This window comes from Pristis pectinata, chromosome 2, assembly GCF_009764475.1.
Source record: "Pristis pectinata isolate sPriPec2 chromosome 2, sPriPec2.1.pri, whole genome shotgun sequence".
Classification (NCBI taxonomy): Eukaryota; Metazoa; Chordata; class Chondrichthyes; order Rhinopristiformes; family Pristidae; genus Pristis; species Pristis pectinata.
In genome coordinates, this window is record NC_067406.1 from 62,863,813 (window position 1) to 62,876,581 (window position 12,769).

Sequence of the window (12,769 nt, forward strand, 5' to 3'; positions counted from 1 at the left end):
GCCATAGTTCCTCACTTGCCATAGTTCCTCACTTGCCATAGTTCCTCACTTGCCATAGTTCCTCACTTGCCATAGTTCCTCACTTGCCATAGTTCCTCACTTGCCATAGTTCCTCACTTGCCATAGTTCCTCACTTGCCATAGTTCCTCACTTGCCATAGTTCCTCACTTGCCATAGTTCCTCACTTGCCATAGTTCCTCACTTGCCATGTTTTTGAAATCCTCTAATTATTACTTAGTTATTTATGTACGCCCTTCTAACTAATTCATAGATGTCATTCTTGATTTCATTTCCACTGTTTGGTGGCCTATTATGTACCTTGCATAATGTGTTTGCTCTCTTGGTATTATTTAGTTCAATCCAAAAAGATTCTGTTTGTATTTATTCTGTATTAAATCCTTGTGCACTAATGCTACAACATCTATAATTATTATAAATACCTCAACCTTTTCCCTGTGTCCCAACATTTGCTTTTAAATCAAGGAATATTTAATTGCTTTTCCTAAGCCAATTGCAGATTTTGCAGTTGCGCTAGGAAACTAATTTTGTTAAACTCTGAATTAAATACGTACACTGTCTGCTGGAAATGCATTGAAGTGAGACTACTGGCTGTCAATCCGCCTTGGTGTTGATCCAGCTTCTGAAATCTACGGGTCAAATAATTTGCATAGAGCGGGTAGGCATTGATGTGATTTATCACAACCTTATGGTATTTACTCCATCTGAAGGTCATTGAAAGGGGGTACGTGAGATGGAATGCCTCAAGTAATGAAGCAGCATCTTCCTCTCCCTTCAAGAACTGAGGAGATTAGACTATTTTATTTGAAGATTTAAAGCAAATCTCACTTGTTAATAAATTGCCATTGGCCCTAACTTCCATATCCGCAACATGCAGGAATGCATGCCCTGAGCAGAGGGAAAGGTAATGGGTTCAAGAGGAAACAATCTTGTGATGCTGCTGCTTCAATCTTAAGATGGATGGCAGAGAGCATAACCAACATCAATCACATCTATCCGTATTTTAGACTGTGGGCACAAATGGTGGAGATTTGGTGGATTGTATAAGCATCCCCATCTGCCATTGAATTTTTAAAGCAATTCTCTATTAACTCTGATAAAGTGATAAGCAACTGGTGACCCAGGTCTGGGATAATATGGAAAATGTAATGTGAAAAGATGATTTGCTTGAGTATTATGGGTACACTTTGGAATGCTGATATTAACCAGAAGATCAAATGTTTAAGACTGCAATGTTCTGGGAGTTAACAAGTTTTCAAACAAAAGTATAAATCAGGATATAATGAATTATTTTTATCTAATAATAGATTTACAGGTGCCCAATCTAAGTGTAACTGTAGTTCATTGGAAAGCAAAATATTTGGCTGATGTGATCAAAGCTGACCCAAATTTTCAAAATGATGTTAAGATTGTGATTTGCCAATTAAGCAGAAATTGGCCAATGCAGATATTTGGAAGAAGCAACTAGATATGCGGTTTGAAAATTCTCAAGGTTAAAACATTACATTACTAATTTGAATTTGTATTTGCTTATATTTGTAATTCTAAAATTGCTAAAGAACTCTATTTCTTTTACAGAAAATTGATGCTCAAGCTATTGAAGAATTCTACGGTTTGACTTCAGACATTTCAAAAAACTCAGAGTCGGGATATATTTTATTTTATCAATCAAGAGAGTAACATGTAAAACACTGGCCTAAATAATCAGAAGGATAAATATTTAACTTGCTCAAAGAAGATCAGGCCATTGCCATCCAATTATTAGGGCATTCATTGTCCTTTTTAGGGCCTTTTGTTCAGGGCGTCGGAATAGGGCTTATGATCATACTCCAGGCATTTGTAGGTTAATGGCAAATATATGATCTTATGGGAGATGCAAGTCAGTAGTTTTGACAAGGGAACATCCAGTCAAAATACTAACAAAGGTAACGCAAGTATGCATGCAAGACTTTCTTTCTAAAAAAAAATTAAGTAAACCAATAGATATGGCAGTGTCCCATTTTTTTCCCCCCACTGAGGTGTACTTTCCTTGCTGAGCCCAAACATTTGTTTATTTTTACTAACATTAGACCTGGATTTTAGAGGAAAATGGGGAAAAACAAAGATAAATTACCTCTAAATCCTGCTGAAATGCAAGTTTGCCTGATCCAAAATGACTGTTGATTCACTGGACTGTAGAAAGAAATTGATTGTATTTTGGTTGATTTTTTTTTCTCCCAATGTAATTGCAAAAATCATTGCTTATTGCTTCATAATGTGATTTGTTTTTAAAAACCCTTTTCATGCCATTCTAATGTATAGCAGGTGTATGTCAGAGAAAATGAAACTTAGTTTGATCATTTAGTTTTTTCATACAGCTGAATGGTTTCTGTATTTTGCATGTGAAAAAGGTCCTATCTGCTGAAAGGTCAAGAGAATGGGAACAAACCATGAACTATTATTTTATTCTGATGTGCAATGAAATAGTTTACAAGCGGAATTTGAACCTTATCAAAAGTCATTTTTAAATGGTGCAGTATGATTTTTAATAGTCTGATGGTTTAGGCTTTATTTTAAATGGCTTCCCGATATACCTAGATCACGTAGCTATTATCTAATATAGCTGGACCACATTGATTGTTGCTAACAATCAAATGTATTATATGACTTTTTGTGATGTAATCTAGTGTTACTACTTAATCATATCTATGAGAATACAATAAATATATTAGCAATGGATTGGTTTGACATTAGAGGCCAAGGTATGACAAAGAAAATGTCTTTGGCAAATTGAGTAGACATCTGGAATGGATAGAAATAACTTCACAAAGGATCAAAACAAAAACATTGATGATAAATGGTTAGGAGCAAAACTGAAACTAGATTGATGGTGCTTGATTGAATGTATCGGTTTAAAAGAATATATTATCTCTTGGCCTATTTCCTTTCATTTTAGATTAAATTGATAAATTTGATTTATCAAGTGCCAGTGAAATGAAAGGGCTTCTTCTAGTTAAAAATGTTACTTGATTAATACTTCCTGTCTGCATCTTTAAGATTCATCTCACTTTGATTCTTTTAAACCTTTACAAAATATTTACTTTTGTTTGTTTCTATATTAAAATTCTTTGTTCCAATCCATAGTCTACATCAGACTGATGTGCTATTGACATATCTGTACCACCTGCACAAAATTTTAAATGTATGTCATATCTTCCTGCTTCTGACCCTTTCAAAAATCACTGATTTGGTCATTTACATTATTGAAATAATAGCTATTAATACAGTCTGTACACAGACATTTTGTGCTTATTTATCTAAACTCTGCAGTTACTTGCCTTTACAAAAGTTCTGACAAATATGGTTTCAGTCTAGTTTGAAGTGAATATTGTGGTCAATTTGCTGCAGTCCAACTCATGAGTTTTTGTGGTGATCAAATTGTACTAGGTTTCAATTTGTGACTTTCCACTTTTGAAATTGGTTTTGTATAGTTGCTTCTTACTAATGACCAGCATCCGTAGCACTTGTTTATATAACCTAGGAATGTTGCACTATTTTTATAAAAAGTGTTCTCAGCTCAATAAAATGGTCTGCTTGACCATTTAATTTGCAATCAGTTTAAAAGCATGGAGATAAAAATTACTTCTGTTGATCCTCCATGTACGCAGATCACATTAGTTAATTACGTTAATGGAAGTCCAAAAATACAGGGAGATCAAGTCATCTAAAAATTGATCCCCTTGGAACCTACCTAATGGATTTCTTAAAGCAATCTCCTTGATATGAAATGCTTATCTGAATGCAGTGCAGGGTTTATACAAGTTACCAAGGCCATGTTTCTTCCAGCATTGGAGTTGAGAGGAATTACAAAGTCCTTATTAAGATTGGCTAAGCCTCCTGGTCTGCTGTTTCCCAAAACTGCTGGGATTTATTCATAGTTCTGAAGTGTTGATTAGATGGGCATAATTTTAGGAAGTTAAATTCACAATTTGTTTTGATTCTAAATTCTGGAACCTTCCTAACTGTCCCAGATTGAATCTCCAAAGTCAACATTCTCCATCAGGAATACAGTGAACATTTTTCAGCCCACCTATCCTATTTGGAATTTAACATTTAAAAAAAAGGCATAGTTTAGACCACTTTATCTTTGCCCTGATGAACTGTATTGTTTCTTTTCAGTTTACCTTAGCTTAACATATTTGGCCTAAATATTAGGCCATAATCTCAGCATGCAACTGATGGTCCACAGATGAGTATTTCCTTGTTAAAGGATGGAGATTATCAGATCATACTACTACTGCTTCAAAGATGCCTTTCCCTTTTGTTGCTCCCAGAGATTTAAGGTGGTCACTTTCTTGATTTTTGTGTTAATCCAGAAAATCCTTGCCCAGTAATGTACCTTCAACCAGGACTTATCTGTAGTGAAGTCTTTCATTCTCAAGGGAACTTTCAGGGGAACATTGCTATGGAGTTGTCTTTGGGGAGTTGACTAATGGCTGTGAATTTTCAGCATTTGAAGGTCTGAAAAGCAAGTTTGAGTTTGGAGGAGGAAATGAACAGCAAGCAACATGGATGTGCTGGCAGCACTTGCTTCTTAAAAACTTTCAGAAGCATAGATAAATCACTGACTGCCAAAAAAATCAGATACCATTAGAAAGTGTTGCCTCATTTTCTCTTTTTGTATCTATCCTCAGTTCAAACCCTGGTAATATTTTTGTATGCTTTGGTGTACCTAATGTACCATATTGTACTTTATGTCCAATTGATTCCAGTAAATTCTGTCATTGCAGGTTAAACTTCCAACTCCACAGTTACATTGTCTCCCCTTCTTTCAATTATTTAAAAAAATTGAGTTAATTTGCAATTTTTTAATCTAAGTGTACATTTTTCTAAATCTAGGCAAATGCATCTTCATTTTTGTTTTAGTAATCAGTCATAGAAACATTCTGCCATTTTACTGAGCATCATTTAACCATTCCAATTACTACAGACAAAATTTCTGATAGAGGGCTAGAAATGTTAGTGAATCCCAGAATACATTCAAGTATGCAGCTTTTGAGAGGACCAAACAAATCCAGCTTGGCATGGTTTCCTCTCTAATAGGCACCTTTTTATTAACCAGATGTTTCCATTTTAAAATCTACAATGGAAAAGATTAGTTTACAGGTGTAAAGATAATAATAGCAATCCTTTTGAAATGTGATGTTTTTGTTGATGTCATTTGTTACATAATAGCTCTATCTCATTATCTCCTAAAAATTTGTGGCTGTTGTCAACATGTTCAAAAGGGCAATGATTTAAGTCAAGGTTATTCCTGTGGCATTTGAATAGCAGAGAGCTCACCCACTGTTGGGGACAATGTATTTCCCTTCATCTAATGCAATAAAAAGTATCCCTTTAGCTCATGACTATTTGTAGAATACTGTAGGTACAGAAAAACTGCTATTTTTGCTAATGTAGGATACTGTCATCTGTGTATTGAAAACCAGAATTTTCATTTTAATTGGATAATGTTAGAATTAAAGTCATTGCTTGATTTAGATCTGATATAAAAGAGGAAATGTCTTTTGGTTTTCATTAAGGATTGAGTAAGCTTAACTGTAAGTCTTTTCAGTTATATGCCTGCTTAAGGCTGCACACCTTTTTCCATTCTTCAGTATAGTTGATCTTACTTTTTAGTTGTTCTGCCTTGCCAGTCATTACATTGAAACCCTGATTTTTTTCCCCCCCCCCCCACCCCCCATGCATTTCTTCCAATCTCTTGGTGTCACTTCAAGAGAAGAAATGGCCACTTTCACTAATTGATGGTATTTCTGTGGGGGTTCCATCAAGCATATAGCAAGGAATCAGGAAGATTTTGTAAAAATTCAGGACCCAAAGCTTCAGACACTTAAATTCACTTATTTCAGGAAATAACTGCTGAAATTGTACCTGTGACAACCCATATCTTTGAAAAAGATTATTTTATGGTGAACATTTATCATAGCATTTTACATCAATCAGTAAAGCAGATTTTTTTTTAAACCCCTCCAGAGAGAATAAAATTTGAAGGAGATGCATAGTAAAGGTGGAGCAAAAACAAGAAGTGCTGGAAATACTCAGCAGGATAGGCGGAGAGAAACAGTGGATGATTCTGGTCGATGACCTTTCATTCAAACTTGGGGGGAGAAAAGTGAAATGCAAAGAAGTGGAACTGATAGAATAATGAGAATGCCCATGATGGGGTGAATACCAGGAGAGATTAAATGGCATAAAGGCAGTAGCACCAGCTGAGAGGAGATGGTGAAAAGTTGTTAATCAAAGCTAAACTGTTGGGAGGAGGCATAAACAGGAGGTAAATAAGAACAAAGGATAGAGAGGAAAAAACAATGCTGGAACTGAGATACAGAATACTGCAGTGGCTAAATGAGGGGGATAAAATTTCAGATTATCAACTAACATCACAGGTTAATTTCATTAGAATTAGCAGTTCTGAGACAAACTGGAAAAGCTGGCTATCTGAAATTGTCAAATTCATTGAGTTCTAAGGGCTGTAGCATGGCTAATCAGAAGATGAGATGCTGTTCCTTAAGCTTTTAGAGACTAAAGACTGAGGTCAGAGTGAAATGGCAGGCATCTGGAAGCTGAGAGTCACCTTGGCAGATGGAACAGAGATCTTCTGCAAAGCAGTCACCCAGTTGGTTTTTCAAATGTAGGGAAGATTGCATAGTGAGCATTAAAATATCACTAAATTGTGCTCTAACTCGGATGCACAAATGAATTACTGTTTCATCTGGAAAGATTGTTTGGATGGTAAGAAGAAAAGGAAAATGGCATAGTTGCATCTCCTGAGGTTTACATGGGATGATGCTGTGAGAAGGAAATTGGTGTTGGTGGAGATGGAGTGAACCAGGGAGTCACAAAGGGATTAATTCTTTCAGAATGCTGAAGGGGAGGAAAGGATTTACCCGATGGTGGGAGAAGGGTAGAGAGAAGAAATGAAGCAGGTTGTGTTGAAACACTGGTGTGGGAAGTGAAGTGAAGGTGTGATGGAGCAGGTGAAACTGGGAGAATGGAATGGAGTACTTGCAGGAAGTAGGCTGGGAAGAGGTGTAGTCAAGATAGCTATGCCAGTCTACGAACTTGAATTACATGTTCTGTACAAGAATAGGAAGCGTCAATAAATGGAGAAGTCTTGTTTTGATCCTTTTTGGGACCTCTCTTTTTCTAGCATATAGATTACTGCATTGGTGCATCCTCTTCTAGTACAGAACTTGAAAGCTTCATTACTTTTGCGACCAAATACCACCTTACTGTCACTTTCATGTGGTCCATCTCTGCTCTTCCCTTTTCTTGACCTCTCTACATTCATCTCAGAAGAGAGGTTTGCAACCAATATCCATTACAAGCTGACATACTCCTACGGCTATCTTGACTACATCATTTCTCACTGTGTCGCCTCTAATGTCATTCCATTCTCACTCTTTCACTGGCTGTGTTGTATCTGTTCCAATGCACCACTCTGCACATCAATCCTTCTGAGATCTCTCTCTTCCTTCAGCTGTGATTTGCCTTTCTTCATCTTGTTTAGCAGGACTCTCATCTGCATTTATTTCCTACACCACCTGTAACCTATCCATAGCAAGTTACAGTTCCCTGTATTCTCACTTTACACACCACCAACATCACATTCAACAGATCATCCTCCATAATTCCCATCACATTTAACAAAACACCACTACCAGACAAAGCTTCTCTTTGCCTTTCAACATTCCAAAGGCAGTGTTCCCTTCATGATTCCCTGTTACTCTTCTATCTCAACCAAAACCCATTCACTTTCTCACTTCACTTTATCATGCAACCACAGAAATTGCAACTCCAACCTTTTTATCTCTTCCCTTCCCACCATCCAAGAGGCCAAACATTCCTTTCATCTGAAACAGAATTCAATTTTATTACTTCCAATTTCATGAATTACATTCTATGCTCGCAATGTATTTGCCTCTATTGGTGACCTCTTTGCAGAACACCTCCATTCAGTGTGCAGAAATGCTTGTCACTTTAATTCTTGGTCCCACTCTGACCTTGGCATCCTTGGCCTGTTAGACCATTCCAACTAAGCTCAACATACTTGAGAAACAATATATTGTATTCTGACCTGGTGGGTGACAGTCCTTGGGACTTGACATTGAATTCAACAACTTCTGACAACCACTGTTTGTTGTTCATGTCAGAACTGAAAGGTAATGAGTTTGCCTGACCTGGATATTTCCACCATTTTTTAAAATAAGATTTCTAGGAATTGCAGTGTTGTGTATCTCATTGTTCCATCATTGTCCCTTGCCCCTATCTTCATTCATCTTTTGTTTGCTTCTCCAGACAGATCAGCCATGACCGACAATCCTTCACCACCCTCTCTCAGGTGGCACTAACAGCATTTGTATTGTTCACTCCCTCAATCCCAGAAGTTCCCTATTGTTCTCGTCATCCTCCCCTTCTTTGCCTTTTACAATATGCTTGTTTTCTAACTTTTTTACTATTTTTGATGAAACTTTAACACAATTGTAGTTTACCTGCAGAGTATTCCTAGCATTTGTTCCTATTTCATATTTCTAACATCTGCAGTATTTTGCTTTTCACAAAGTGGAGCAAATTGGATTGCAAGAAGCTTCACCATGTATACCATTGCCAGAGTAGTGTTTTGTTTTTAACTGCATTATTAGCTAAAATTTTTTTTTTGCTTCGTATTATTTGAAAGGCAACCGATCTAATTGTATTGATTATATAGTTTAAACTGACAAGTGCTTCGATATGAATCTGCACTAGTGTTTTAGGTTTAGGAGTCCAGGCTTCCTGATTTTAATTTTCTCTTCCTCCCTCCCATTGTAATAAACATTTGTATCTAGAGATGAAAGAGTATTAACTTGTATTCTGTAGAACTAGCCACTTTTTCTGTTCTTAATTCACACAAAATACCCCAAATGATTTTGTGTGTATATTTACATTAACATTCACAGACTTGTTACCTCTAGTTGGAATTAACAGTTGAATTCAGATGTGACCTTGCAGTGTATTGGTAAGAAATGTCTAAGCAATGTGAGTATGTATGACTGTAAAGTAAGAGTATCTGTGGGTGTATTTCACTCAATTAAATGTGTAATAGTTTGTATTAGTTAAATCAACCATTACAATGTTTTAAACCATTCCTCCAGTGGACAGTCTAACCTTGGGCATTGGGCTATTTTCTGGTGAGGTACTGAGAGAACTAAGGGTAAGCTGAATCCTAAACAATGTTATAAATTTTCCTGCCAGAAAATTGTGTTGTAACAAATATTATAAATTGCTGATGGCATTTGCCAAAAGTCTTGGGGTCAGCTGAAATATCCAGTTACAATACATGGGAGTAAATGTGGGGTTTGGGTAGGGATGTGGAGTAAGGAGAAGACACAAAATTTTGGCAGCATATGGCAATAACTTCAATTAATATATTGCATTTCAACCTTGTGAATAGCAAAATAATTACAAGAGTCCTTCACTTTATCTGTCTCTAAAATATTTCTGGTATATTTGTGCAGTCTTTACAGAGCCAGATAAGCTAGGAAGTTAATTCAAAATTGGGCACTGTATTACAAGTTGAAGAAGGATTTGTGGAAATTGTTTACTCCCAGTCTTGGATGAAATTACAGAATTATTTCTAGCTCCCAGATCTTTGGATCATTTAAATTGCCTTTTCAAACTTTTCATTTTATAGCCTATTGGTGCTTTGTGCATTTGTATGGAGGAATGTGGAGAGATGCATTAGTTAATTTTGGCATTTGGTATTTTAATATAAATAACACCTGCACATGTGTGCAGTTTCTCTCTTTTACGTGTAGCTAATGTGCCTGTCCACAGATCGACCAAAAAATGGTGAGGAAAAGGAGGGGGGGGGGGGGGGGAAAAAGCACAGACCACTACCTTTTTGAAGTTTTGATATAGTTAAATTTTTTACAAACACCTCTGTCCAATCTGTACAGGGAAACTTGTGCTTGTGTTTATGATCATATCATGTTTAGTATACTGTTCCTTACAGCTACTGATTAATTACTTGACCTCACTGAATCAGTCTTGGTTTTTGCACTTGTCGGTCTATATATTCATCCTTCTGAATTCACTGCCTTCCCTTTAGCAAGAAACTTTTGTCCATGAAATTGTTTTAAATTATTGGAAATAACACATTCACTCAACAAATTCATTTTCTGTCTGTCTTATAACTCTTCCCTTCTAGAATATTTCCTTTAAGGTAATTGGGACTTGTGAACACTTGTATTCCAGATGTTTCTCCCACAGTGCAGTTAATGTTTAGTCTTCGCAATGTACATTTCTGTTGAGCTGCTTTTCCCTTCAGATTGTGGGTGGTTTTAGTACTTATTGTGTATCTAGTTTTTCAAGCCTCGCAACTTTACTCAGAATGATTGCAATGTAAAAATGGGCTAGTGCAATTTAAAAATTAAACAAGGCAAGTTGCACTCAGAGGGAACAGTGTTCAGTGCTGCACATACAGTAACTGTTTCAGCACCCCTACTAGCAATAATCTAATTTCTATAAATGGTGCCATGGCTTGTATATTGCCTTCTAATCAACATGCATTGCAGCTTTTAAACTGGACTCCTTTCTAGTGCTGAAGAACATTTGACAACCTTTATCTTCTAAAGTCATCAAATTGCTCATTTTACTAGCAAGGTACCTTTTTAGTGTGTACTCATTTTAGTCCAATCTATAATATTGCTGATGATGTTGTAATAACAAACTAAATGTAAATTTGATCTTTTTTTTATTGGCTGATGACAATGTCTATTAGATTAAATAACTTCAATTACCTAAAGTTAATGATTTTTTTTATTAGCACACCCCCGTACATGTCATTCATTGCACATTTTAGGTACTTTTTTATGACCTAGTTTGCACACCTTGATACAAATAAATGCTGCAGAATCAATATTTTCACTGTACTATTTGTCTCTGCTTCATTGAATATATTTTTCCTACATTGTCATAACTTCTGAAGTGAAGAAACTAGCATTTTTTGGCCAAATGTAATATTGTGAGACATTTTGTTTGAAAGCAATGAGTTTTCAGTGTAGGTTCAGTATCTGTGGCGCTATACATTTCTCATTGACAATGTAAACAGTAGAAATGCACAGAAATCAGTAACCTGCATAAGAAATGGATATGTGTATATGAAAGCTGCAAACTCTTTTCAATATTAAAAGGATTATATGCAAACAGTTCACTTAAGGGATTCTAAGCTACTGTAAAAGATTAATTGCAGTTAGAAATTTAAAAGGTGCCAAACCTAGAATAGTGAATGTGTGTGGGGAAAAGATTATTTTCCATACAGCCCCTAGTGCATATGACAACAAAATATTAATGTTGGTTTGAAATTGTTATCTGCTGTAGTGAAATAACACACACACTGCTCATATCAGATGAAGTTTGGTGGGTACATAAAAATATCTTAGTTATGGGATCATTCTGGAAAGTATACATTTAAATATTTTAAATTGGCATTCAAAATATATAGCGCCAATGGATAAATTATGCATTCAAGATTTTTGCACTGCAGACATGTACATAAGAATAACAATATTGTAATCCTGGCAAGCAGTGAATAATTTCTCCTAATCCTCGTGTCTTCCTTTGTTCCATCACTATATTTGGTCAAAGCAGCATCAGACTGAGTAAATAAATATGTATCAACAAAAAGCAGGTTATGTGTAAAACTTCCAAAAGCTTAACACTTAGCTTGGAAGAATGAACTAATGGGAAAATGTTACATTTTATTGTACCTATGTATATGTACCCACAGTGCACTTTGATTTAAATGTAATGTGTTCATTAAATGGGGATCATGACAGTGGATGTATATAGAATTTGTTAATAATCTGTATTTTCTTCAATAAAATCTAACAATAAAGTGTGATTTTATTTTCTCCAGATCCCACTATAGAATGTTACAATCAAGTACCAGAATTTAAAAATTATATCATTAAGAAATGGCAGTTAATGATGCCCACAGGTTTCATTTTAATTTCATTATTAAGGATGAGGCAACCTAATGAACTTCCGCTAAATGCCTCCTAAGCAAGTATGTACCTTCTCAAATCTGAAAAGTTTGGCAACCTAAAGTGAAACTGTTTTTCTTCAAAGATGTTGCCCAGCATCCTGATCAATTCCAGCATTTACCAAGTTCATTTTGATTTCACAGTATTTTGCTTTTATGTTTAAAATAGTTATTAATCTTTTGCATCAAAGAAAAAAAACTTCTCCAATAACTGTTCCTTTTCTCCCACACATGCCTTCTCTTTCTCTCCCCCCCCCCCCCCTTGATTCCTTTGTATGTTACAAATTTTATTGGCTGTGTTTTCCCACTTGCTGCTGCCAAAAATAGAACAAGTGGAAGAGTTTGTTAATAGTGCAGAAATTCAGATTTAAAATGGGACCTCAGCCAGATTAAGTGGGAGGGAAATTTAACAAATAGAACTTTGAAGCAGCAATGCAAAAGGTATAAACAGGAGAATGAAATGATACAAAGTAAATAGAATATTGATGGCTGGGTTCTATGCATGAAAAGGGACATTGGATCAAATTTGAAATACAGAGCACTTTTCAATTTTAGGCTGGAATGTTAATTCATTAAACTTGACAATATTTTTACATCATATACAGCAAAGGCAATGAAAGTTGACAACATCATGGCAATATATTGAGTACTTGTGTCCCAGAGTTAGCGATGCCTCTAGCCAAGTTGTTC

The 12,769-nt window shown here is 35.7% G+C and overlaps 1 protein-coding gene across 2 annotated transcripts in view; it reads left to right on the forward strand.

Moving 5' to 3' along the window:
- The window catches only part of usp46 (ubiquitin specific peptidase 46), a 60,036-nt gene extending 48,105 nt beyond the window's left edge, over positions 1 to 11,931 (forward strand). For both annotated transcript variants that reach the window (XR_007958124.1, XM_052037893.1), the window contains one exon: positions 1,597 to 11,931. Coding sequence is in view for 1 of the 2 variants with exons in the window: in XM_052037893.1 (XP_051893853.1) it covers positions 1,597 to 1,698 (102 nt within the window). In the remaining variant the exon portion in view is untranslated. The remainder of the gene's footprint in view (positions 1 to 1,596) is intronic.
- Positions 11,932 to 12,769: the final 838 nt, after the last annotated feature.